General features: G+C 35.3%; 5 protein-coding genes across 5 annotated transcripts; 2 read left to right on the forward strand and 3 right to left on the reverse strand.

Moving 5' to 3' along the window:
- Positions 1 to 10,949: 10,949 nt before the first annotated feature.
- PRP45 (mRNA splicing protein) lies at positions 10,950 to 12,740 on the forward strand (the record flags this gene model as incomplete). Its single annotated transcript, XM_044813795.1, has 1 exon — positions 10,950 to 12,740. The coding sequence occupies one exon, from the start codon at positions 10,950 to 10,952 to the stop codon at positions 12,738 to 12,740; it is 1,791 nt and encodes a 596-aa protein (XP_044669096.1).
- A 183-nt stretch (positions 12,741 to 12,923) lies between these two features.
- KY384_005295 (uncharacterized protein) lies at positions 12,924 to 15,946 on the reverse strand (the record flags this gene model as incomplete). The annotated part of the gene is made up of 5 exons (XM_044813796.1): positions 12,924 to 14,586; positions 14,636 to 14,898; positions 14,949 to 15,444; positions 15,499 to 15,611; positions 15,899 to 15,946. The coding sequence occupies 5 exons, from the start codon at positions 15,944 to 15,946 to the stop codon at positions 12,924 to 12,926; spliced, it is 2,583 nt and encodes an 860-aa protein (XP_044669097.1).
- Positions 15,947 to 16,030: 84 nt separating this feature from the next.
- On the forward strand, positions 16,031 to 18,923 carry SPN4 (Septin spn4; the record flags this gene model as incomplete). The annotated part of the gene is made up of 8 exons (XM_044813797.1): positions 16,031 to 16,158; positions 16,229 to 16,434; positions 16,498 to 16,808; positions 16,864 to 17,372; positions 17,425 to 17,489; positions 17,993 to 18,337; positions 18,564 to 18,731; positions 18,916 to 18,923. The coding sequence occupies 8 exons, from the start codon at positions 16,031 to 16,033 to the stop codon at positions 18,921 to 18,923; spliced, it is 1,740 nt and encodes a 579-aa protein (XP_044669098.1).
- Positions 18,924 to 21,886: 2,963 nt separating this feature from the next.
- Positions 21,887 to 23,373, reverse strand: KY384_005297 (uncharacterized protein; the record flags this gene model as incomplete). The annotated part of the gene is made up of 3 exons (XM_044813798.1): positions 21,887 to 22,002; positions 22,327 to 23,143; positions 23,224 to 23,373. 3 exons carry the CDS (start codon positions 23,371 to 23,373, stop codon positions 21,887 to 21,889), a joined length of 1,083 nt encoding a protein of 360 aa, XP_044669099.1.
- Positions 23,374 to 24,206: 833 nt separating this feature from the next.
- Positions 24,207 to 24,655, reverse strand: KY384_005298 (uncharacterized protein; the record flags this gene model as incomplete). The annotated part of the gene is made up of 2 exons (XM_044813799.1): positions 24,207 to 24,482; positions 24,635 to 24,655. The coding sequence occupies 2 exons, from the start codon at positions 24,653 to 24,655 to the stop codon at positions 24,207 to 24,209; spliced, it is 297 nt and encodes a 98-aa protein (XP_044669100.1).
- Positions 24,656 to 25,144: the final 489 nt, after the last annotated feature.

Genomic DNA, 25,144 nt, shown 5'->3' on the forward strand with positions numbered 1-25,144 from the left:
CTTTATAATAGATATTAATATTAAATTATAATAGATATATAGATGCCCTAGTTAATTATAAATTTAATTTATTGCTAAAGCTAGTTATTAATTTTATTTAGTATATAATACTTAAGGTAGCTATATAATTAATATAAACTATAATCTAAAAGTAATAATTAGAAGTTCTATTAGAAGTTCTAGCTTCGTCCCTAATATATATAAAATAACAAATTTTCTTAATTACCTATATAATACTAGTAGTCTCTAGTTCTATAAGCTAATAATATAATTTAGCTAGGGTAAAATAATAGCTAAAGAATATAATAGGTTTAATATTATATTTACTAAAAATACTTTTATCCCCTTAATATAATATATAATTACTTTAAAGCTAAAATATATTAATATATTAATATTAATATATAATAGTTATTTAAAGCTAGTATAGGCAAGGAATATTAGCCTACTAAAGGTAGCTTATAGCATATTAAAAAACTAAAATTTATTATCTAACTTTTTACTAATAGATACTATATTACTAAAAGTCTTTCTAGTATTTCCCTTATATAGAGCAGATTTAAGTATAAGCATTTTCTATTTCTATAAAGGCTTAGTAATTTATATATAATAAAGTATAAAATTATAAAGCTATCTAGTTAAACCTAGATAAGTTTTAATATTTTATAGTATTTCTAGAAAGTATAAAAAGGAAATTACTTTTAGTTTATTTACTATTATAGTAAAGCTAAAGCTATCAACCTTTTACTCTAGTAAAATAATAGTTAAATATCCTAAGTAAGTTTTAAATAACTTAATTACTATATTTATATAAATAAAAAACTTAAAAATAATACTAAGGTAATATATATACTCTTTTAGCGTATAATTAAAAACAATAATATTATTAATATAAGCTTTAGCAAAATCTTAAAAAGAATATAATAGACTATCAATTTAATACTATATATATACTAAACTATTATAGTATCTTATAATAATAATATTTTAGTATTTACTTCTATAATAACTTAAGACTATAAGCTTATATTAATTCTTAAAATATACTATCTATTAATAGAAAAATCTAATACAATTTATAATACTAATAAATTTTATTTTTTATACTATAAAAATAATATTTAACTAGAATAGTAATAGATAAAAATCTAGAATTATAATCTTATTAAGCTTTTAAATATTAACTATAATATAGCTTTTCCTAATTAGTTCTTTACTAGGTAAGTATACTATTTACTAGACTATAAAAATAAAAAAGCTAAAAGATATAAGCTTATCTATCTAAAATATTTTACTAGTATAATATAATTTATTAAATTCTTTATTAATTATTTTATAATTTTAGGCGCTAATAAAATAAACTTTTAATACTTTAACTTTAATATTTTTAATTATTAGAATTAATATTTACTATTTTTCTAAAATATTTATAATACCTTTAAAGTTATACTAAATATCTAAATAAATGCTTATAATTTATTACAATTAATAAGTAGCGTTATTAACTCTATAGATAGTAATTCTATTAGCTATAATTAATTTTTAAACTAGTATAAAAAAAGCTAGTCTCTTTAATATAAAGGTATTAAAGTTTTTATTTCCTATAAAGGAAATATTAATACTGCTAAAAGCTATAAAGCTAGCAATAGCTAGCTTAGCTATTTTATAAAACTATCTACTACTAAATAGTTTAATAGCTAAAATACTTTCTTTTATTTTAGCTTAATAGTATTTTTTTTTATCTAGGTTATATAAATATTTAATACTAAAATTTCTTAGAATAATAATAGGATTATTAATAGTGTTTTAAACTTAAATAAATATTATATTAGTATTAATAATATAAGTGTAAAACCTGCCTTTAATACCTAGTAATAAAGGAAAGTTAGTTTTTAGGTAAAAAAAATAGTTTTAATTATATAGTATTAGCTTTTCTTTTATTTTAATTAATATTATTTTATTTAATATAAATAATATTATAATTTTTTCTATAGAATAAAGTATTTAATTAATATACTATCCCTTAAATATAATTTATAATAGAGTAGTAATATTATAGCTTTTAATATATAGCTACTAGTGTACTATATTAATAATTATTTTTTTAGGGCTAATAATATCTATACTAATTAAGAATTTAGCTTTAAAGTTATTAACTAGATAAACCTTATAATAGAAATAGCTAAGCTATTTATTATAGTTTTTATCTTTTCTAAGAACAAAAATATCTAAAAGGATATACTTATTATATTTATATAAATAATTACTAATACTCCTAATTAAAATATTTAATTTTATATAATAGATTAGTTAGTTAGCAGCTTTAGCCTTAAGATATTCTTAATTAATTAGTAATATTATATAACTATTATCTATATAAAACTTATTAAAATCCTATAATAAAGAAAAAGTAGCTTTAATTATAGTATAATACTATTAACGGAATACAAAACTATATATTATTTATAGTATAGTAGTTAATTTAATAATTATTAATTTTTTAATAGCAGTAAAGTTAGCTAAGACTATTATTTAACTATAAATAAAGCTCTTAATATAAGCTTTTAACTTATTATTAAAAAGAAAAGTACTTTTATAACAAATATACTTAAAAGGCTTTAGTTAAAACTTTATTATTTTAAAGAAAGCTAATAGAGATCTAGAATAGTTTTTATATAATAAATAATCTATTCCTTCCTATAACTTATTTATACTAATATAATAGTTATTAAGTATTTTATTTTTAAAGTTCTATTTTTTAAACCCTTAGTATTCTAAAATATTCTCCTTTTTATCCCTTTTATTATTAGCTTTTTCAATATTGCCCTAGTAAGTAGCTTATAGATAATTTATTTAGAAAAATAAATTATTTCTATATTTTTAATAGTTATTAACCTATAAGGGTTAATTACTAGAATTTAATATATTTTAAGGATTAAATAAAGTATTTATTAGTATATATAGTTAAAAGGGAATAAGTAACTAAAGCTTATTCTAATAATTATTTCTAAATTTTTTTAAAAACTACTAATATTAATTAGTCTAGTATAGGGGATAGTATAAATAATAAAGATAGTTATTTTACTAATATAAATATCTTAACTAAAAGGGTTATTAAAATAACTAATTAGCTCTAAAACCTTATTTATTACTACTTTAATAAAAATTATTTTAATAAAAATTAATCCTATATTGACTTTAGAGGTATACTAACTTGTTATTTAATATATATTATTTTTAAGTTATATTATTACTATAACTATAATAGATATCCTATTATATATATTTCTTTAACTTAATTATATATAAAAATAATAATAAGTTAGTTTATTTTATAAGTTCTAAAATATCTTTTTTTAGTTCTAAATCTAGATTTTTCTAAGCTTAGGTAACTTGCTAGAAAGTACTTTTAAAGTTAGCATCCTTAGTATAACTAATTATTTATTAAATATAATTAAATAGCTTTCTCTTATTATATATATTTAAAAGCGAAAACTATTCTAATATAAATAAGTTAAAAGCTTTAAAATAAGATAACTTAAAGCATTTTATAAGCTAGTTAATTTATTTTTTAATCTTAAATTAACGAAAAGTAGAACGTTCTAGTTCTAATAGTTCTAATATATATTAAATAAAAATGCTACTATATAAATAAATATTAAAGTTAGTTTTAATAATCTTTTTTCTTTTAATATAAATAAGGTTTTTAATTTATTTAATAAAGAAATAAATATTCTAATAATAGATATCCTTTTTATTTATATACTATTAGTTCTAGGCTATAAAGTATAGGGAGTTTATTGTTAAAAAACCTAATGTTTTTTAGTCTCTAATATCTAGAACTAGCATTGCTAGCCATACTAACTAGTCCTTAATTGCTAAGTAAGCTAAGCAGTTTTAAAGGTCCTAGAGGACTTTATCTTCCTTTTATTTTAGCTAATATTACTTGAAGCTTAGCCTGCTAAGCATCTATAAAGTTTTAAACTATATTAGTTAAAGGCTAATTTAGTTGATTGTTTATATTCTATAGTCCTATTAGTTTTTTATAAATTCCTTTGTTAGCAGTAGTTACTAACATACTAGAAGGGCATTTATTAGTTAGCAATAAACTTAATTCTAAAGAAGATAGTTATAGTATATTTAGTAGTATATTTCCTATAGATAGACGATCTATTATTTAGAATAGTTAATAAAAAGCTTTAGTCTAGTCTTAAAAGCGTTTCTTATCCTTATATAAAGTACTTTTATTAATCGCCTACATAGATAGCTAAAGTTTATTCCTATTATTAAGGTTAAAAAAGACTAATCTTAATTAAAAGCAATTTTCTTAACGTACTAGATTTGCAATTAATATTAGTGTAAGCAAGCGTAGTAGGCATAGTTTTCTATTAATAATATATTAGATAATACTAAGCATAATTAGGTTAAAAGTATCTACATAGCAATATCCTATATCTAGAAAGTCTTTAATTTAGAATACTAGTCTAATAGTTTCCTTATTAATAGTAAAAGCTAGATTAGAGGTAGCTAGTTAAATTTAAAGTAAATTAATTATAAAGTAATAAAGAAGTTAAATTTAAAAAGGTTAGAAAATACTAAAAAACAATAGTTTTAGCTAATTATAAAAAGAACAAAGTATTACTAAATAACCTTTATAGCTCTAGTAATTCTATTATATTATAACTTTAGTTCTAGGAAGGCACTAGGGCTTAGTTAAATACTATTATAAAATAGGCAGCAATAAAGAATAAAAGCTATATTTTAAACTTAAGCATAGGGATATAATAGATAAATATCTCTTTCTATTAAGGCTTTTAATTAATTAGTTCTGCTATCTTAAAGCAGGCTTAGCGTTAAGCGTTCTAGAGCTTTACTTTAAATAGCGGAATTTATTAAAGGTAATTAGGGACAATTAATCTAATTAATTCGAAAACTAGTTAATATAAAAGCTAGTCGATATACGTTAGTAAAGCATATACTAGGGCGTCTTAAAGGTCTAGAACACTATCTAGCATATTAAAATACAGTAGGTATATACTACTATTTAATAAGAACTAGATTTATAAAGTAGAAAAAGCTTGCATTTCTAAGTATAGTAGGAGCCGCTTTCTAAAGTACTATTCTACTTATACTAATACACTATCCTATATATATTGCGCCGCACTCTAACCTAATCCCTAACAGATATACTATTATAGCGCTATTAAATTAGTACTATATAAATTTTAAATTCTAAAAGCTTATTAAAATATAATAAATACTTTTATATTTTTAAAAATAATATTATATAAGAAAAGCTTATTAATAAATATTATAATAATTTATTAATAAGTTATTTTAAAGCTAATAAAATAAAAAAGCTATTAGCTAGAAAATACTATTAAAAGGGCCTAATAGCTTAAGTTAATAAATATATTAAGTTCTATAATATTTACTAGTATATTAAGATATTATATTATTATTTTTATAATATATTTTAACTCTTTTTAAAACCTTAAAGTTTATAAAAAAAAATTACTATAAACTTTATTACTAGCTTACTTTTTAGTAAGTATAAAGATAATATTTATAATACTATTTTAGTAGTAGTAAACTATTATATTAAAATAGCTAAATATATATTAATAATAAAAAAGATTAATAGCGCTTCGCTAGTAAAAGTTTTTTTTAAAAAAGTTATTTTATAGTATAATATATTTAATAAAATAGTAAGTATTTATAATTTTTTATTTATAAATATATTCTAGTTATTTCTATATTATATAGTAAAAATCTATAAGCAGCTTAGTACTACTTTCTACTTATAAATAAATAAATAAATAAAGTATTAAAACTAAGTACTAAAGTATTATTTAAGAAGTTTTATTAATAAAGAATATAATAATTAAGTAAAACTACTTTTTATAGCTAAATATATATATATAAATAGCTATTATAATAGTATAAATATAATATTTTTTAAGTTTATGTATAATTATTACTCTAAAATATATTAGGAAATTAAAGATAATTTTTTTAAAGAGAAAGTACTTATTATAAATAAATATATTAAATATTTATAATTATTATAAAATTAAATAGCTAAGCGCTAGTATACTATTAGTGAAAGCTAAGCTAAGTATTATAATTAGAAATATATTTTAAAAAAGTATTATATAAAGGACTTAATTATATTAAATATTAAAAACTTTAAGTAAAAATATTTAAATAAAAAGCTTTATTTAAAGTTTATTAAGCTATTTAGAATTAAAAATAAGATTAGAGTATAAGTATATTATTTAACTTTATTTTTAATATACTAGATTTATTTTATATTTTATATATTATTATTTAAACTTTATACTTATTAAGATAATACTAAGATAGTATTTATATAAGGACTAGAGCTAATTAATAATAAGGAAATATAAAAGATTAAAAAAATAGTAAATAAGGTTAAAAATAAGGTTAAAAATAAGGATAAAGTTTAATATAAAATAAAATAAATAAATTAAAGTATTAATTATAATTAATAACTATTATATAAAGAATTAAATACTATAATAAATTTTTAAAAAGAGTTTAAAAAGTAAGTAATATATAAGTAAAAGTAATTATAATAATAATTATAAGCTAGCTAGGGTATATAATATATGCCTAGCTAAGCTTTTATACTTAACTATTATTCTTTATATATTTTACCTCTTAAGTTATTTATAAAATATTATTTTTATTTATAGCTATTCTACTAGTATTATTAACTAAAGAGAAAGTAAAAGTAATAAATTAAAAGGTGCTTTTTAACTTATAAATTAAAAAGTATTTATAATAATTTAAAGTTAAAGAAAAAGGAAAAATAAATAAAAAGTACTTATATTTAAAAGATAATATTACTTTTAAATTAAACTAGTATATTAATAATAGAAGTAGTAGAAGGTAATTAAATTATTAATAATTAAATATAATTAAAAGTTATTTTTCTAAACTAATTTAATAAAAATATATTAAGTTAATACTTAAGTATTATTATTAAATTAAAGTCTAATATAAATTAGAAAGTACTTTAATATATAGGTTAAAAATTTTAACTTTAAATACTAAATACTATTTATATTTATATATTAAAACTAGCCTAATAAAAAATAATTTCTAATTACTAATAAAATATTAATAGAAGTATTTTATTAATAAAATTACTTTATTACTATTTTAGACTTTTAATATTTACTATTTATTATACTTTTTAATAATAGGGGAAGTAGTAAATTTTTTATATAATAAAAGGAAAGAAGTAAGTATTATTTTAAACTTAAGTTTATACTTATTTAAAAGTATTTTATTATTAATATTATTATTATTTAAGCTAGAGTTTAATATTATTTAATTTATTAGCACTAGCAAAGAAATAGTAGATATAATTTATTTTATTTTTTCTATAAAGTATAATACTTTTAAGTATATTAATAAAAGTATTATTACCTACTAGCAGAGTATTATTATTAGAAAAAGAAGGAGAATATATTTTTTTATTATTGTTTTTATTATTTTTATTATTCTTATTATTAGTAAGTATTAGTAATATATTAGTATTACCTTTATTTATTTTATTATTAAAGAAAAATATAAATAAGAAAAATAAAAAAAATTAAAGAAAATAATATTTCTACTTTATTATTTATTACTAATATATAATTTAATTTATTTTATATAAGTTAATAAGCTAGTATACTAATAGTATTAAAAAAAAACTTATACTTTAATATTACTTAATATTACGGATTAGAATATAAGAAGGGTAAGATATCCTAATTAGGCTTAGCTTAGCCCTACCTAGCTTAGTATAAGGCCTTACTTCTACTACATTTCCTAGATAGCTTTATAATTAATCTATTATTAACTAACTATATTATATATATTGCTTATTAAGGCTTATACCTAGTGCGTTTCTTTATAAATAATAGTAATACTAAAAGATTAGGTATTATTATATTTATTTAAATATTGAAAATCTATATTTATAGCCCTAACACCTAGCTAGCAACTACTAAAAACTATTATTAAAATCTTTAAAATACTATTATTAAAATTTCTAACAATTCTTTAGCTAAATATTATTATACTACTATATTTTCTTCTATTACTTATAAACTTATCTTGCGTTAAGCTTATTTTAAGACCTTTAAGCTTTAGCCCTACTAAAATAGCTTTATAGTAGCTAATATAATAAAAGTAAACTTTATTTAAATATATATATATACTAATAGTATTAATATTATATATAATAATAGCGCTATCTATTTATTATATAATTTATATTAATATAATTAATTATAGGACCTAGCTATTTATTATAAAAAGATATACTTAAACTATTTATTTATTAAAGTTTACTTTATAATTACTCCTCTAACTATATTATTAAAACTAATATATATAGCAATAGTAGCTACCTTTATACTAACTAAATTAGCTTCTATTATATTATCGCTTCTAGCTATACCTTCTCTAGCCTATTAAAATTAAGCTCTTATATACTTAGCTTTTAAACTAATATTATACCTTATAATTTCTAACCTCTATATATACTATATTCCTTTTAAAATACTTAAAACAATTAAGCCTTTATAGCTAATTATTTTACTTACCCTTATATAGAATAACTTTAAAAAATAGTTTATAAATAAGCTTCCTTTAATTATAGCTTAAAAAGATAAGCTAAAGAACTAACTAATTAAAAAGCTTAGATATAATATAAAGAAAAAGCAGAAATAGGCTCCCTATTTAAAAAAGGCTTCTAAAGCTAAAACCTATATAAAATAGCTTAAGAAATAAGCTATTTCTATTCTTATTTCTATTTATAGTTTATATAGCTTAGAGTTTATTAATAAGTTTTAAGCTAGTTTTAGACAATTTAAGCTATAGTTTTTTAGTTATATAGCTATTCTGTACTATTTTCTAGCTTTATTAAAATAATAATTTCCTACCTCTAATTTTTAATACTTTTTTCTAACTAATTAGCTTCCGCTTACTATTAGTCCTTCTATATATTTAGATACCCCTCCAACATAATTCTTAGCCTAATTAGTTTAACCTTATTGTTGCTGCAGCTTCTAAGAAAAAGTTCCTTAATATAATATAAGTAGTTTTTGCCTAAAACTCGACTAAATTAGATAGGGATAATTCTTTATAAAAGCTAAATATATATAGATAAAAATAAAGCTATATTAATAATAAGGATATTATTTTTTATTATTTTTAATAGTATACTATTATGGATTAGAATATAAGAAAGGTAAGATATCCTAATTAGGCTTAGCTTAGCCCTATCTAGCTTAGTATAAGGCCTTACTTCTATTATATTTCCTAGATAGCTTTATAATTAATTTATTATCAACTAACTACATTATATATATTGCTTATTAAGGCTTGTACCTAGTACATTTCCTTACACTTAAGGTAGTATATAATAGAGTTATATTTTTTAGTTATTTTTTTTAGTAAATTAGTTAAAACTTTGTTTTTTTTTTAATATTATATTTTTTTCTTATTCTTTCTATACTTATATAATAAATATTAAAGTTATAATTTTAATAAGGTTATACTTTTTCTATTATTATTAATATTTTTTTAAATATAATTTTAATAATATTTTTAATAGTAGTAAAGCTATTATTAATATAGTATTAATAGTAAAGTAATTATTTTATAAAAGTATAGAATTTTTTAATAAACTATTTTTATTAATATTAATAATAAGCTAATATTAAATACTTACTAAAAGGTAGTAATTATAGCTATAATAAAATAATTAATATTAATTATAAATAGTAAAAGTATATTTATATATAATATATAAAAAGTTAATAGTTTTTATTTTTATTAAACTTATATTAGTACTTAGCTAGTAGCTATTTACTTTAATAAAAAAGGGTAATATAAGTAATAACTAAGTTAATTATATTATTTTTATAAAAATAATAAAAAATAAATATACTAGTAAGGAGTTAGTAGGGATAATAATATATATAAAAAGTTTTTAAAAATATTAAGTTTATATTAGTAATTAGCTAGCAATTATATTTATAATAATAAAACCTATAAAAAATAGCTATTAAAACTATTAAAAAGAGAAAATAAGTATAATAATAATTTTTTATTATAATAATAATAGTACTAGCTACTTAATAATAAAATATTATTTTATAGTTTTATTAGCTTAGCCTTCTACTATTTATATAATAATAGAAGAGTTAAGTATATAATATTACTATTACTATATATTAATATTTACACTATAATAATATATAATAATAAAAAACTTTTTATTTTTTTTTATTTTTAAAAGTTTAAAAAGTTTTTAATAAGCTTTTATAAGTTAATTTATAACTTATTTCCGCTCTACTTTTATATACTAGAGACTAGTATATAAAGGGGAAGCAATTATTAGCTACTAGCTATTTATAGGCGCTAAGAAAGCTTATAGGAGCTAGGGTAAAAAGGGCTTAGTAGGTTAAACTTATTAAAAGGTTTTTTATCTATTTTAATAAGCAGGGTAAAACTTCTTATAAAGGGTATTAGCCCCTATAAATAGTTCTTTAGTAATTAGTTCTTATATATTACTATAAGCTTATTTATATTCTATGTCTTTTATTATAATCGCTAGTAAGGAGCTAGTATATTAGTTTTATAATTATATACTTAATTTTAAATTTAATTTTTAATATATTCTTAAGTTTATATTAAATTATAATTATTATTTTATTATTTTTCTATTAAAAAGTATACTCTTTTTATTCTCCCTTAATATTTCTATTAATAAATTAAAGGCTTTAAATCGCTATCTTAATACTCTTAGAACTAACTAATCTAATTCAAAGTAATTTACTCTAGTCTGTATCTTTCGCTCACCGTAGCGATATATACGAACAATTATTATTCACCTTTTTGGCTTATACGTGCTTTTTATCAAGATGTCACCTAGCATGACCTCGCTTTCACAAGCATTGCCAAAGCCAATGTTTAATGGTGAGCCTGAAGAAGCGCCTAGCCATACCAAGGCCAATGGACTTAGGGTAGTCGGAGCTGGAGTGCTGGATGAGACACAGGTCGTTTTAAAGGTAGGCATAACTTTCTTCAGCAACGACGAGACACTACAGCTAAAATGCTTACAGCGCCATGGGCCTCCGGCGTACGGTTTGCGCGCTGCATGGCGGCCAAGGGGCCCAGATGATTACGGTGACGGAGGGGCTTTTCCCGAGGTTCCATTCGCCCAGTATCCCCTTGACATGGGACGAAAATCGTCCTCGTCGTCTTCGAACGCACTAGCGTTAGAAGTAGATGCCGAAGGGAAGGTCAAATATGATGCAATTGCTCGACAAGGCCACGGCGGAAATCGGATCATTCATACGTCTTTCAAAGACTTGATACCTTTGCGGCAAAGGGCAGATGTGGGAGAGCTATCTCTCGAACGCCCCTCAGAAGAAGATGTGGCTCAACAAACAGAAAAGACCAAGGAGGCGCTTGCAAAATTGGTGACTGGCGCTCTTGCAGCTCAAAAGCCAAAGCAAGTGAATGGGTTGAAAAAGAATGAGGCTACTTACGTTCGCTACACCCCTGCGAACCAAATGGGCGACACCTCTCGCAAGAATGATCGCATAATGAAGATCGTCGAGCGACAGCAAGACCCCATGGAACCCCCTAAATTCAAGCACAAAAAGATACCTCGAGGCCCACCCTCTCCGCCTCCACCTGTCATGCGTTCACCTCCCCGAAAACTTACTGCAGAAGATCAAGAAGCGTGGAAGATTCCGCCTCCTGTCTCTAATTGGAAAAATCCAAAAGGCTATACCGTTCCCCTTGACAAGCGGCTCGCGGCGGACGGTCGTGGGTTGCAGGATGTTACTATAAACGACAAGTTTGCCCAATTCGCAGAATCGCTCTTTACGGCAGATAGGCATGCCAGAGAGGAAGTCAAGCAACGAGCAGCAATGCAGCAAAAACTGGCTGAGAAGGAACGAACCCGAAAAGAAGACCAGTTGAGGGCACTCGCGCGGCGAGCTCGAGAAGAACAAGCTCAAGCTAGTGGGCGTGAGACAAGGGCAAGATCTTACAGCAGAAGTTCAGCATCTTCGAACAGATCAGACAGCGAGGGTGAAGAGGCCGCAAGAGAACGTCAACGAATGCGACAAGAACGGAAGAAGGAAAATGAAAAGCAATTCCGCCAGTCTCGGATGGGTGCAGAGCGTCGAATGCAGATGCTCGCGAGGGAGCAGAATAGAGATATATCAGAGAAGGTAGCGTTGGGACTGGCAAAACCTACTCAATCTAAAGAAACCATGTATGATTCCCGGTTGTTCAATCAAACTAGCGGGTTTGATACAGGCTTCAATGAAGATCAGGCTTACGACAAACCATTGTTTGCTGCTCAGGACGCTTTAAGTAGCATCTATCGGCCCACTACGACCGCTGAAGATGAGGACGAGGTGGAGGCTGGCACTAAGGAATATGACAAGATTTCTAAGAGCAATAGATTCGAGGTTTTGGGGAAAGCAAAAGAAGGGTTTAAAGGGGCTGCTGAAGCTGCACAACGAGAGGGCCCAGTACAGTTTGAGAAAGATGTCGCTGCTGTTGGTGGTGACGATCCTTTCAAAATCGATGAGATGATACGAGAAGTGACTGGTAAATCTGGAGGAGCTCAGAAGCATGGGCTTCAGGAAGACGAAAGGGGGTCGAAGAAGCCGAGATTGAATGAAGACAAGTAACACCTCATTCTGGCCATAAACAATATTGCTGGGATCAACAAATTGTCGCCAGTGACAAGATCCTCTTAGTCCCACGATCTAGGTTTCGCTAGCCTTCTACTGGCTATGTATTTGCTGAACTCACGACTTGAACCTTCTTGTAACCTTCCCTTACCTTGGTCAACATTTGCTTTATACTGCGCATCACTGCTGAGACAGGAGATAATCAAGCGTATAGACGTTCTCATCACCTAGTCTAGACAAATCGGCCTCAATCTTGGCTATCGTCTTCTTTATGCTTCTCATCCCCGTCATATGCATTGACGAATTTCCCTTTATGTAACCACCGTGGAAACTTAGTATAGCTTCGATCCAAAGTAGGTTAAGTTCAAGGGGTGGAGTCTCGCCCGTTGCTTCGTTAATGAACCCCATCAGACGAGCTAGATAAACCCTTGGTAGCTGCTGCGCCACCAGATCAATGCTTGCGGTTGGTGTGGCCGCGTACACACGCCTTATGAGAGACTTTTCGTTCAGCCGGAACGCTAGGACGAGTGCCCGTAGATAGTCTTTCTCCTCAACGGCCTCGATAACTGCAGCGATCGTAATGTCGATTTCTAGGTCAAAAGGGTCAAATTGTAGCGTGGTGTCCAGGGAGTATATGAGAAGCCCTTCTGTAGTCGCTGCACAAAAGGCTTGGCTCGTGGGTGAAAAGCTGATGGCAGACGTCCGAATAAGTTGTCGTAAGTGCTTTGAAGAGGGGGTTCCCCCGATTGTTCTAGGAAGAGTCCGATCAAGGCGATCTTCGAAATCGGGCTCCTCTCTATTCTCATCTAACAAGCTCTTTGGGCCCGCATCAGTGAGGTTACGGCTGTTGAGAAACTCCTGCGTTCCGTCCAGAGAGAGATTTGCGGATGTCGTTATTTTTTTGAGCAGGGTGCCTGATTGAACATCATAAAGGCAGATGTATTTTGATCTCCCTCCTGCAAGGATACAAGTACCGTCTGCACTGTATACAATACAATTAAACGACTTAGTGCCGGCAGTGTTTGCAGCAATCCGCCGATCTGATAGCTTGCGACCTCCAGAGGCATCTCGACGATTATCAATACCAGATTCTTGAGTGCCTTCCTCAGAGGACCAAAAGGTGAGCTGACCATCGAGAGTTGAGACGGCAACTTGTTTCGAATCTGGACGAAAAGCAACTGCTAAGATGTCAGCCGGTAGCTGCAAAGACTCGCTTGTCTGTGTGCGACCAAAGATGCTCCAAATCCGCACTGTGTTATCCCAACTGCCACTAACAAGTGCATCGCTTGTAGACGCAAATGCCATGGACGAAACAGGTCCTTCATGTCCAGAGAGCTGGTCTAGCAATTGCCCTGTTTGAACGGACCAAATGTGGATATCAAACGAATCGGTAGAGCCGGCGCACACAACCTCGCCGCTTGGATCCACTGCAAGACATGAAAATGACAAACGGGTTGGGGCACTAAACGCTCTGAAATTTCGGTATCTGACCAGGTCCCAAGCACGCACAGATCCGTCCAAGCTAGAGGTGAAAAGAACGTTGCCCTTCCTTGCAAATTCGCAGCCAGTCACACTACTGGTATGCTCTGTGAAAGTTGCTGTACAAAAACCAGAGGGCGCGTCCCACACCTTGATTTTCCCGTCGTCTGCAGCCGTAATAATGCGCTGGCCATCCGGAGAGAATGCGAGGTCGGTGATGGAATCAAAATGGCCCTGTTGCTTAAGAATATATGACTCCGATTGCCACTCCCACACGAGGAGCTGACCAAGCTTGGAAGACCCAAAGGCGAGCCATTCTCCAGAAAGGTTCAAGGTGACAGCATTAATGTCATTCTTCGAGATACTATATGCCTCCATAAGGGCACATCATTCATATGAGTGAGGGAACTAACCTCAAGGTATGTATTACGCTACAATCCGGCATCTCATACAAGCCGAAGAGGCCATTTGAGAAACCTACAACAAGAAGACCACATTCTGCATGGAAAGCCGCAGACATGACTTTTGCGTCATTTTGCATGAAGTAATGCCGCTGTGATATACGCCATTGAGGGGGCGTTCCGTTCTCATCGTTGGCTACTACACTCCCATTCTCGAATGGCTTCTGTATGTAATTCCATTGGAAAAGTGCTCCGTCCTGGCTGACAGTATATATCTAGACCTCGTTCAATGCCCAAGAACCATTCACGGTGAACGTGAGCTTACGTCTTCCTGGTCATTCGAAAACCATGCGCCAAGGAGACTCTCTCGGTGGCCAGCCAACGTTGTCGGTGAGAATTTCTCCTCTGGGTCCGCGCTCCATATCCGAGCAGTGAGATCTTTACTGGCGCTGAGGAAGAACCGGGAATCATTCGACCATTCGATATGCTGCACCTGATCGTGATGACCTGCATAGATCCGATGGCGTCTGAAGGGTGCAAACTCCAATCCATCTTGAGAATCCACACCTGGCACATCTGGCATATGCCACACCTCGATGAAACGAGCACCACCAGCGGCAAAGTGACGACCGGAGGGCGAGAAAGCTAGAGCTGAAAGTGGATGTTTGAAAGTGAAGTGGTAGAGGGCAAGCCTTCGATGAAAGTTTGTAAGAACACATCGGCCATCTTCATCCACAGAAAGCAAAAGATTGCCACGGGAATTCAGACAGGTGCGAACAATATCGCGGCGGTGAAAGCAGGGAAGCGTGTAGGATTTGTCACTGAGCACGTTAGAACTCAAGCATGTCTAGCCAATCTTTGAAGCTCATTCTTACTTGACCAAATCAAAGACTGTGACACGATTGCCCACCGGCGAGATCAAAGTTGTACCATCGGGTGTGAAAAGCAGGTTGCCTTTGCAATATACTTTGCCCAGTAAGTTAGAAAACTACGAAACATTAGACCAAGAACAATGGGGAGGGGGCTTGTAAGAGCAGTCTACCGCAAAATCAGTCTTCATCCTAAGACAGGCCACAGTCAGCCAGCCGCCGCTCAAGCCGTCTCGCAGCGAGCGCTTTGTTGTCTCCCCTCCGCATGTTGGCTAGAATGAGAAGAGGGTCTGTGGGCAAGCTAATCTATTTCTGGCCTCATTTCTTTGGCAGGGCCAAGACTTTTCTCCTGAAATTCTGTTCCGTAGTATCAACACACCTTTCGTCAAGTTGATTTTCTCGTTACCTTGTTTGACCGGTGCTGCGCAAAGTAGCGAGACAAATCTCCCTGCATTGAGAGTCCGCGGTCACCATCTTTGCGCCATCGAAAACCTTTTGGTACTTGTCATTACAACCTTTTTGGTGATATTGAGCAGCTATGGCTCCAGCAACGTCTGAGAGCGCTTCTCCGATCGGGATTGCCAATGTACGAATGCTGCCCTCTTCTACGTTCGCTGCGCTCTTCATCCCCGCTAACATTGCTCCGCGAAAGCTTCCGAACCAACGGTATCGTCTCTCGTCATCCGCGATCGAGCTTCTATCGCAGTTTGATGCCTTCCTACTTACTGATCGATAGGCACAAAATTGTTGCAAAGCGAGGTGCCGCCTTTACTATCATGGTAGCTGGCGAGTCAGGACTAGGGAAAACAACGTTCATCAACACGCTTTTCTCTACTACGATTAAGAACTACGCAGACCATCGCCGCCGCCATGCCAAGCAGGTGGACAAAACCGTAGAGATCGAGATCACCAAGGCTGAGCTGGAGGAGAAGTTCTTCAAAGGTTGGATAAGATACTACTCCGTATTGACCCAAGCCAAGCATACTCACTGATAGCTTGGGTCAGTCCGCCTCACGGTTATTGATACCCCTGGCTTTGGTGACTATGTGAACAACCGGGACTCGTGGATGCCAATCATAGAATTCCTTGATGACCAACACGAATCCTACATGCTGCAGGAGCAGCAACCGCGCAGGGTTGACAAAATCGACCTCCGAGTCCATGCCTGCCTGTACTTCATTCGCCCCACTGGTCATACCCTCAAACCCCTTGACATCGAAGTCATGAAGCGACTAAGCTCACGAGTCAATCTCATCCCTGTTATTGCAAAGGCGGATACATTGAGCCCCACTGACCTTGCCCGCTTCAAACACAGAGTAGGTGGCACCAAGCCAGGCGTGTTGAGTAAGCTTGACTTACGAACGGTTCTAGATTAGGAACGTCATTGAGATGCAAGGCATCAAGATCTATCAACCACCACTAGAAGAGGATGACGAGGCTGCTGCAAACCACGCGCGAGCTCTACTGGAAGCTATGCCTTTTGCCGTCATCGGCTCAGAGAAAGACGTCAAAACCCAGGATGGCCGAGTGCTAAAGGGGCGTCAATACTCATGGGGTGTGGCAGAGGTGGAGGATGAAGATCATTGCGATTTCAAGAAGCTGCGATCAATTTTGATAAGGACACACATGCTTGACCTGATCCACACGACTGAAGAGATGCACTACGAGGCGTACCGTGCGCAACAAATGGAAACGAGGAAGTTTGGCGAAGCTCGGCCTAAGAAACTTGATAATCCCAAATTCAAAGAAGAAGAAGAGGCATTGAGGAAGAGATTTACCGAGCAGGTAAAGCTGGAAGAGAATCGCTTCAGACAATGGGAGCAAAAATTAATTGCCGAGCGGGATCGTTTGAATAAAGATCTTGAGACTACACACGCCGCGTATGTTTCAATACTAGGCTGCTTCTCGCGCACAATGCTAATTGTGATACAGCATTAAAAATCTCGAGATGGAACTAGAACAGATGCAAGGGAGCGTGCAGAGGAGCCATGGCCGTCGTTAGGTGCTCTGCGTACCACTCGGAGCGGGCTAGGATTGCTTGAAATACTGACGTGTCGTGCTGGATTGCATGAATACGTTATCTCGTGGCCACTTGAATGCATAAGGCAAGTCAGTGCTTTGAATGTTGGCAGTCTAGGGTTCCGTGTGCGTATGGAAAACTCTTAGCCTGTAATGTAGTGTGACTTTTGAGGTCGATCATCCTTCTCCTACTGCATCCCCAACATGTCATGGCTTTCCCCAATCGTGTTGTCACTACTCTCACCGGTCACCAAGGTCCCATTCACGCCGTCGCATTCTCCGCTGGCCTCGGTCAATACGTACGAACCCCACCTCTTAATACTCTAGAATCCTGCCGCTCTAATCAGGCAACGCGCGAGCTAGATTCTAACGGGCTCCTCCGACCGCTCAATCCGCCTCTACAACCCTCTCAAAGCCTCTTCTAATATCCTTTCTTCGGGCCTCATCCAAATCTATTCCGCTCACGGCTACGAGATTCTAGACCTTGCTGTTGGCGCGGACAACGCACGATTCGCCAGCGTTGGCGGGGACAAGCAGGTCTTCCTCTGGGACGTGAGCACCGCTCGCACACTTAGGAGATGGGCGGGGCATTTCAGCCGGGTGAATTGTGTGGATTTCGGGGGTGACGAGGGAAGTGTGGTGGTGAGTGGGAGCTTCGATGCCACGGTGAGGATTTGGGATGCAAAGAGTCAGAGTACGAAGCCTGTGCAGGTGCTGGAGCAGGCGAAGGATAGTGTAAGCGCTTTGCAGGTTAGTGGGTGGGAGATTGTGACAGGGTGTGTGGATGGGAAGGTAAGGGTCTATGACTTGAGGATGGGGATAGTTAGTGAGGACTTTGTTGGGCGTGCGTATCCATCTAGAAGATCTGCAGTTGCGGGACTTACGGTCAGGAATAGATCCGATAACATCTGTGCAACAAACGAATGATAGGAACGCTATTTTGTTGTCGACGCTGGACTCGACAATCAGATTATTTGACAAAAGAAACGGGCAGTGCCTTCAGAGCTACAAGGGTCATACGAATCAAGTCTATCGAATCCGGTCGTGTTTAGGCATGGCTGATGCAATCGTCCTGAGTGGTAGTGAGGATGGCCAAGTCTGTGTTTGGGATGTGCTTGAAGGCAAGCTGCTCGGCAAAGTCGACGCACACAGAGGGAAGGTCGCTAGCGCCGTGGCTTGGAACCGGACGAGAAAAGAATGGGCTAGTGCTGGTATAGACGGTGAGTCTTGCATAGCTCAGCCTATGATCAAATTTCTGACTTCGAAGAGGGACCGTTGAGGTTTGGGGCTCGGATTCGTGATCCAGAAGCTTAAGACCTTGCCTCAATCGCCTGTCGAACTCACTAAAGACAATGACTGGTAGGGTACCCTTTGCGAAGGCGTCATACTCTACATAGCTATTAGATGGCTAAGGAGGTGTCATACAATGACCTACTCTAAACCTAAAGGAGCTTGTGCCATACTCATCAACAGACTTAGCGCTACGTCTTGATGGCTCCATCTTCGACGAAACACAAAGGCTGTACGGCCAACTCCAGATCTTTCCCATCCATGAAGACTGCATTAGCGGTTGATAGATAACTTATTACAATAGCTGATATAATGTGACCACCCAGCAACCAGCAACACCACAAACTACTCCAGTGGCTTCAAAACGCAACGCTACAAGGCCCAATGTGATTGGAAATAGATGGTGTTTGGCCTGCCTAGTAGAACACTATTATCTCTACCAAGATCAAAGGGGTTTTGTTACCTGCGAGAGACAAACCCAAGAAGTTCAGCTGTTGCACGAAACACTTGTTCGGCCCAAGCAGTTTAGCCATATCGTTCGCTGGCGTTTATTCAACAAAGCAAGGTGCGAACCTGAAGTTCGTTGACTGTTATAGGTGAAGGCGCTGGCGGCGGTCTGCCGGTCGTAGATGAGGAGGAGCGATGTCGGTGATGATGGCCTGTCGGAATCATGTATGTATTCAAAGCCTTCAAAAGTAATTGAGTTGCTTATCTTTTCTCGGTAAGTACGTTGTAATAATGAACAAGGGACTACTATTGACAACTCCCGCGTCTAGATATACTTAAAAAGGCCATTTACATCTAAGGTAGAGCTAATGGACCCACGCACATGTTGCCTAGTGTTAGTACCCTTACTTACAACCGAGGTGACGATGTATGTCTCTCGTGAGGTGGAGGCGGACTCTAAACCATCGTTAGCAGTGATACCGCTCTCGACAGACATAGAGGCAAACAATATTACTGTGGGCAGGAGATCGATAGCTCTATGTTGGACAAAGGATCCTTCGCTTCTCACCGGCTGCGGAGTGTTGGATGTAAGTTGATCTTACCGCTTTGATAACAACATCTGTATAGAGATCTTTGTACACCAACTGAGTAGTCAGACTTAGATTCCATCTATTCAACATTCTAAAGGCGTCATCAAGATGTTGCAAAACGCAAGCTGATCTGCCCAACTTGATTTGGTGCGCGAATAAGAATCGTAGAATTACTAGAGCAAATTCTCGAGTGTATCAGAGGCATGCGGACCAGGCTAAATGAAGCATTCTATGCAAATGACAGTTCAGAATGTTCCTCATTTGGGACTGTAGTGTTTGCGAAAGCCACTTGTCCGCCCTGCCTAGTATTGTAAGAAGTACCTACGATACATTTGTTTTCGACCGATAAGAGACGGTCAGACTCCATGAGGTCCAGAAACGCTCGCGAACATATTGTGGCGGCAGTGCAAAGTAGTATGCCTCTATGATCTGGTTGATGGACATTCACGGACCAGGCTTTTGATGGATCGCTTTGTTGCGAGAAAACCCACAAGCAAGTTGACGCTCATACGGTTCCTGCTGAAAAAGTAGGAGGACAATTCAAGGTCAAGTCAGTATCTGTCCGTCCTAAGATTGCTGTATGGCAACTGGAGTATTTTGCGGGCTCCACAACAACGTGACCTGATGACATGAGATCCTGAAGACTCGGCGAGCCCACCAGAGACCGTCTGTCAAGATAATACCTTGATAGTGCGGCTGATCAGGCCACGAGTATTAGTCCACGCACTTCCTGAAGAATTACGATGGCTTGAATAGACGTGGGGAGGGAATCGCATGCATCGCTAAGTCTGCAGCCTGACCAAAGAGGTCAAGACGAGCAGGGTGACTCGTCGGGGCCGGATCGCGAAACGATCAAAGCGATCGCTTCTTCAATATTTGCTAAGCACGACATATATCAGGTCAAAATCTCATGTGACACCGAAGAGTGTGAGAAAGGGGAACGTGAGAGATTTGTCCAATTTGCAGAGCGAGACAATAGCCCAGGATTGGGGCCAAAATGGCCCCAGCTTTGCAACGTGTGGGTCTCAATGTAGGTCTTACGTAGGAGAGCATCAGGGCTCATGTCGACTAGAAAGCGAAGGCTAGGATAGCCTGGGCTAGAGAGTTTAGGATCGAGTCAATTTGATGGGCTTGACATTTCGGGCTTGGTCTATACTTTGCGCAGGTCGCCAGGAGAAGGTAAGATTCGTCAATTAAAGGATGTCAGCGTTGGAGAAATTGGTAACAAGCATACCGCCGATCAAAAAGCTCACAATCTATTTTACCTAAGTAGTAGTATATCGTAAGCAAGAATACCTGAGGTCAGGCATGTAAAGGCTGGCAGAGAACAGAGAAGCGAGAACCTGGTTGGATTTTTCATGGGCAAGTTGTCTGAAGCGACTTTTGGATCCGATTGCTGCAAGCCATGACTTTTCCTTCACATTCACAAGCGTGGACGTGGCACTCCTGAGGTTGGTACATATCTTTTTACGTAATGGGGTGGGATGCAAGGGGACGACTTGAACCCCCCTTGACCGAAGACCTGAGGCGACAAGCTATGTACTTGAACACTTTCGCTAGTGTCTATTGAAGCCGCACATGACTCCCTTCCTAGATGTTCTCAGTTTTAGTCAGGGGCCTGTAAATCGTACGTTAGCTCAAAAGTAAGCTATTTCGTTACTTCGGCGTAAGAAATCGAGACGTCAATTTTGGTGTAAAACGGTTGGAGCAACGGAGAAGGTATTTTGAGTGAATTGAGTGTGATCAAGATTTAATGCGACAGTTTGCCCGACTAGCACAATGCCTCAGAAGTCGAGATCTGCTTTAAATCACCTTGCCATGTGTTATCCGCTGGTCCGTTTGTGAGTGGATCCTTGCCGATTATGGAATGGAGGATTGTGTGCATCTCATAGAGCCCCTTAGTTTGGGCTTGCACGTCTTCATAGTTCTATTTTCGGACTCTAGGAAACCGGCCATGTTGGGTTGATGAGTGGGCTAGTTGCTAGGCTGGTGACTGAAGCCATGAATGAAAGCAATAGCAGATTTTTGAGTGCTCAATGAGGGTGGCCCTAATGCTGTGGAGGAGGCGGCGGAGGAGGCGGAGGCGGCCATAGTCCACCATAGTTGGGAGGTCTTGGTGGGACACCAAGACCATCGGTCCGAAATGGGAAGGGATGCGTAGGTACTGAGAGTACCAGACCCGGAGACTGGTTTACGACCAGGGATTGTGTGTGTGGCTGAATCAGACGACGAGGATCATAAGGTGGGCTTCGAGAAGTTTGCGCCCTAGTTGGGCCTCGGAAGGTTGCTGGAGGTGAATAAGATCTCGAGGAACTGCGTGGAGTCTTGGATTGGCGCCCAGGACTCCTTGAACGCGCCCGGGAAATGCTGCTGCTTCGGGAAAGTCTATCTCTTGAAGAGCTCCGACGTCTTACATGAGAAGGCTGCAAGCTTCGACCGTTCGTTACATCTGGAAAGGAAGTGGTGCGCAACGATTCTATGCTTTCACCTCGTTTGATCATCTGGCAAAAGCCCCTAGACCAGCCATAATAGCCTTCGGCACGAGATGTGCTTGCATTGGTATCGTCGAGAACAGTAAGCTGCCCCAATTGATCGACATCGATTTTCTGTTGTCTTTGTTCCTCGAGCCGGATGTTATCCAGTGAGTCAATCTCCTGTAAAAAAGACTCTACTGCTGTTGCAAGGTACTTATCAGCAGCACCCGAGACTAGCTGTAGCGGTTTGACAAGATTTGATTTGATTGGCCTTGTTGAGTTTGGCGCAATATGAGGCATCATATTGCTTGCAGGCAAATCGTAGAATGCAATAGATCCATCACCGTGCGCGGCTGGCATGATATAGGGAGCACTTCTGTCATCCTCTAAATTACCGTTTGCTACTTTTGACTCATCTTTCGAGGTCCGGTTTCCTTGGCCGCCCTTTGTTGCTATCTCATGCAACTCTTGAATTGCCGGGTAATCGAAGAAACCTTCCTCCCGCCAAAAGCCGAGCAGCTGTTGCAATCGCTGCTGATGAAGCGAGCCTTCGCTTCGGACAGGCCCCGACGCACTCTTCACAATAGATTTCAGATAAAATTGAAGTTTGGCCGAAAGAGGCGCAGCTGCATACTCCTCAGAGTGGAATTCAGCATGGTGGAACAAATCATGGATCAGATAGAGTAGGTGTATTTGCATTCGTTGAGGCGAACAGGACGGACTAATGGACGTCCCATCATCATTGCCTTCGGTTGTTTTCTCTATTGACTCTGAACGGGCTAACATATATTTTCCAAGGGTCGGGAGCCGGTTGCCGGAGGGAAGTACATTCTGCACAAGCCAGTCTTTACAACGCTAAGCTCAAAGGTCCTTTAGCCTCCTCATCTATCATGTTTGGTTGACCATCAAACCTGGACATTCTGTGTCGAGCAGAGTCTTAGCATCCCTTCAAGCGAGTCGAGAAAGCTAATTGTGTCGCTCCGGCTTAATGACGTAGGGTCGGGCTTCGTCATGCTAGCAGTGAAAGAGGCTCTTGCGATGGCTAGCGCGTGCAACGCCATATTGATGTGAGTGAACGGTTTGGGTAGATGATCGTGATGAGTTCGTTGAGCTATTAGAAAATGCAACGGTGGGCGGTACCAAGGTTCCGCAGAATAACCCTTTTTCCGGAGCTAAACATTTATTCAACCTGACAACGCATAACTACTTAGCTCATCAGAGTATTTCAGCATAACGTATAGATAGCAAAAGTTGATCTAAGTTTGGATATCTCAATCGTACTTTATAGAAAGCTCGCAGCCAGGATCTTTCTTAATGGAGGTGCGGATCATGTTGGCACTATATCTGGACAGCATCGTCCTTGCTGTTGCGTTCGACCAATACCATCAAAAGTGTTCAACGGCTAAAGAGTCTCCCAACCTATCGATGACATCCGGATCAGACGACTTCAAGCTTCCGTATTGATCTATTTAGCGGTTGCTAAAAGTCAAGCCTCTTCCAATTCTTCAAGGGTTGTGGTTCAATACTGTGAAGTTTTCAAACAGAAAGAACACCTGCGAATAGGGCCTTCCCAGGGTCTACCCAAGGACCTCTGTCAGTCGAGACTGAGCTGGACGTGATATATCGACGTCAACACCCCTTTGGACTATCTTGATATCGTGGGATTCATTCCAATGGCCACTCTAGATGGACGCCCCGAGCCCCGAATAACGTAAATGCAGACGTCGATCACTTTTACACCATTGCCCTAGCGCATCCCGATGGTTGCCTTAGGTTTTTGATTATTCTAGACACATAATATTCAGCGACGTGTTAAGCCTGCGAGGATGACCATCTTGCCCTATGTTGGTGAATTCATCGTCCAGTACAATATATCGTCTTCCGCACATACTCATTAGCTGAATCTGTCGCCCTTCTTTGCTTTGAAAGGTCTTGCGGAAAGATATTTGCCCACGACTTCATCTTGCGCACTATTATCAGTTGATCTGTCTGCGGGCGTAGGGTCATGGCTTGCTTCTACATTGGGGCTGGCCGCAAGATCATTTGCTTTTCGATGCAATTTCTTTGATGGGGTCGACTTGGAAGTATAATCAGCCTCAATGTTGGCCTTGAGACGGCGACGCTTCATATCTTCTTCATGCCGGATTGCTCGGTCGGCATTGACAGAACGCTTCGCAAAGAAATATGCTCCACCGCCGGCTTGTTATTGTGAGCATTCAAGAGTGAGTAGTCAATTAAGCATACGAACCAACGATCAATGTTCCCCACCCTATCCTGTGTGATTCTCAGCTAGATATATCTTGCATCCTCCCCTGAACGTACCACGTAGATCGAATCTGCCATTGTTAGCGCGACAAATATTACTTCATGGCTCACGTTAGTACCGTGTTCATCCTGCACGGCCGTAGGTCGATTTCGATCGATTCTAAAACTGATGGGAACTTCGAGGATGAGGTCAGCCGAAGATGCTTGACAACAAACGAGGCGGGAGAGGGCGAGATTTGCTACCTCACATTCAAAACCCTCTGAAATGCTTGGCGTATTGAAGAAGCCTGCCCGCACACCCACTTTTCCCGACCTGAAATCCTGTGAATCTTGTAGTCCTTGAACGAGGAATTTGGGCTTGGTCTTAAGATCAGGGTCAAGTTGAGATTCTCTCATACAACTTTGTATGATCAAAGTTGTTTAGCTTGAAAGAATCCTCATAGTAGTAGAAGAATTCTAACAGGGGTGAAAAAATGACTTCGGGTGTGTGATGTGTAGGCTTGATCGACACGCCAAGCAGTTCACGGAGTTTTGAATGTAGCAAATTACGGTGGACTAGGAGAGCAC

Source organism: Bacidia gigantensis, assembly GCF_019456465.1.
Source record: "Bacidia gigantensis strain McMullin 20006 chromosome Unknown contig_245, whole genome shotgun sequence".
Taxonomy (NCBI): Eukaryota; Fungi; Ascomycota; class Lecanoromycetes; order Lecanorales; family Ramalinaceae; genus Bacidia; species Bacidia gigantensis.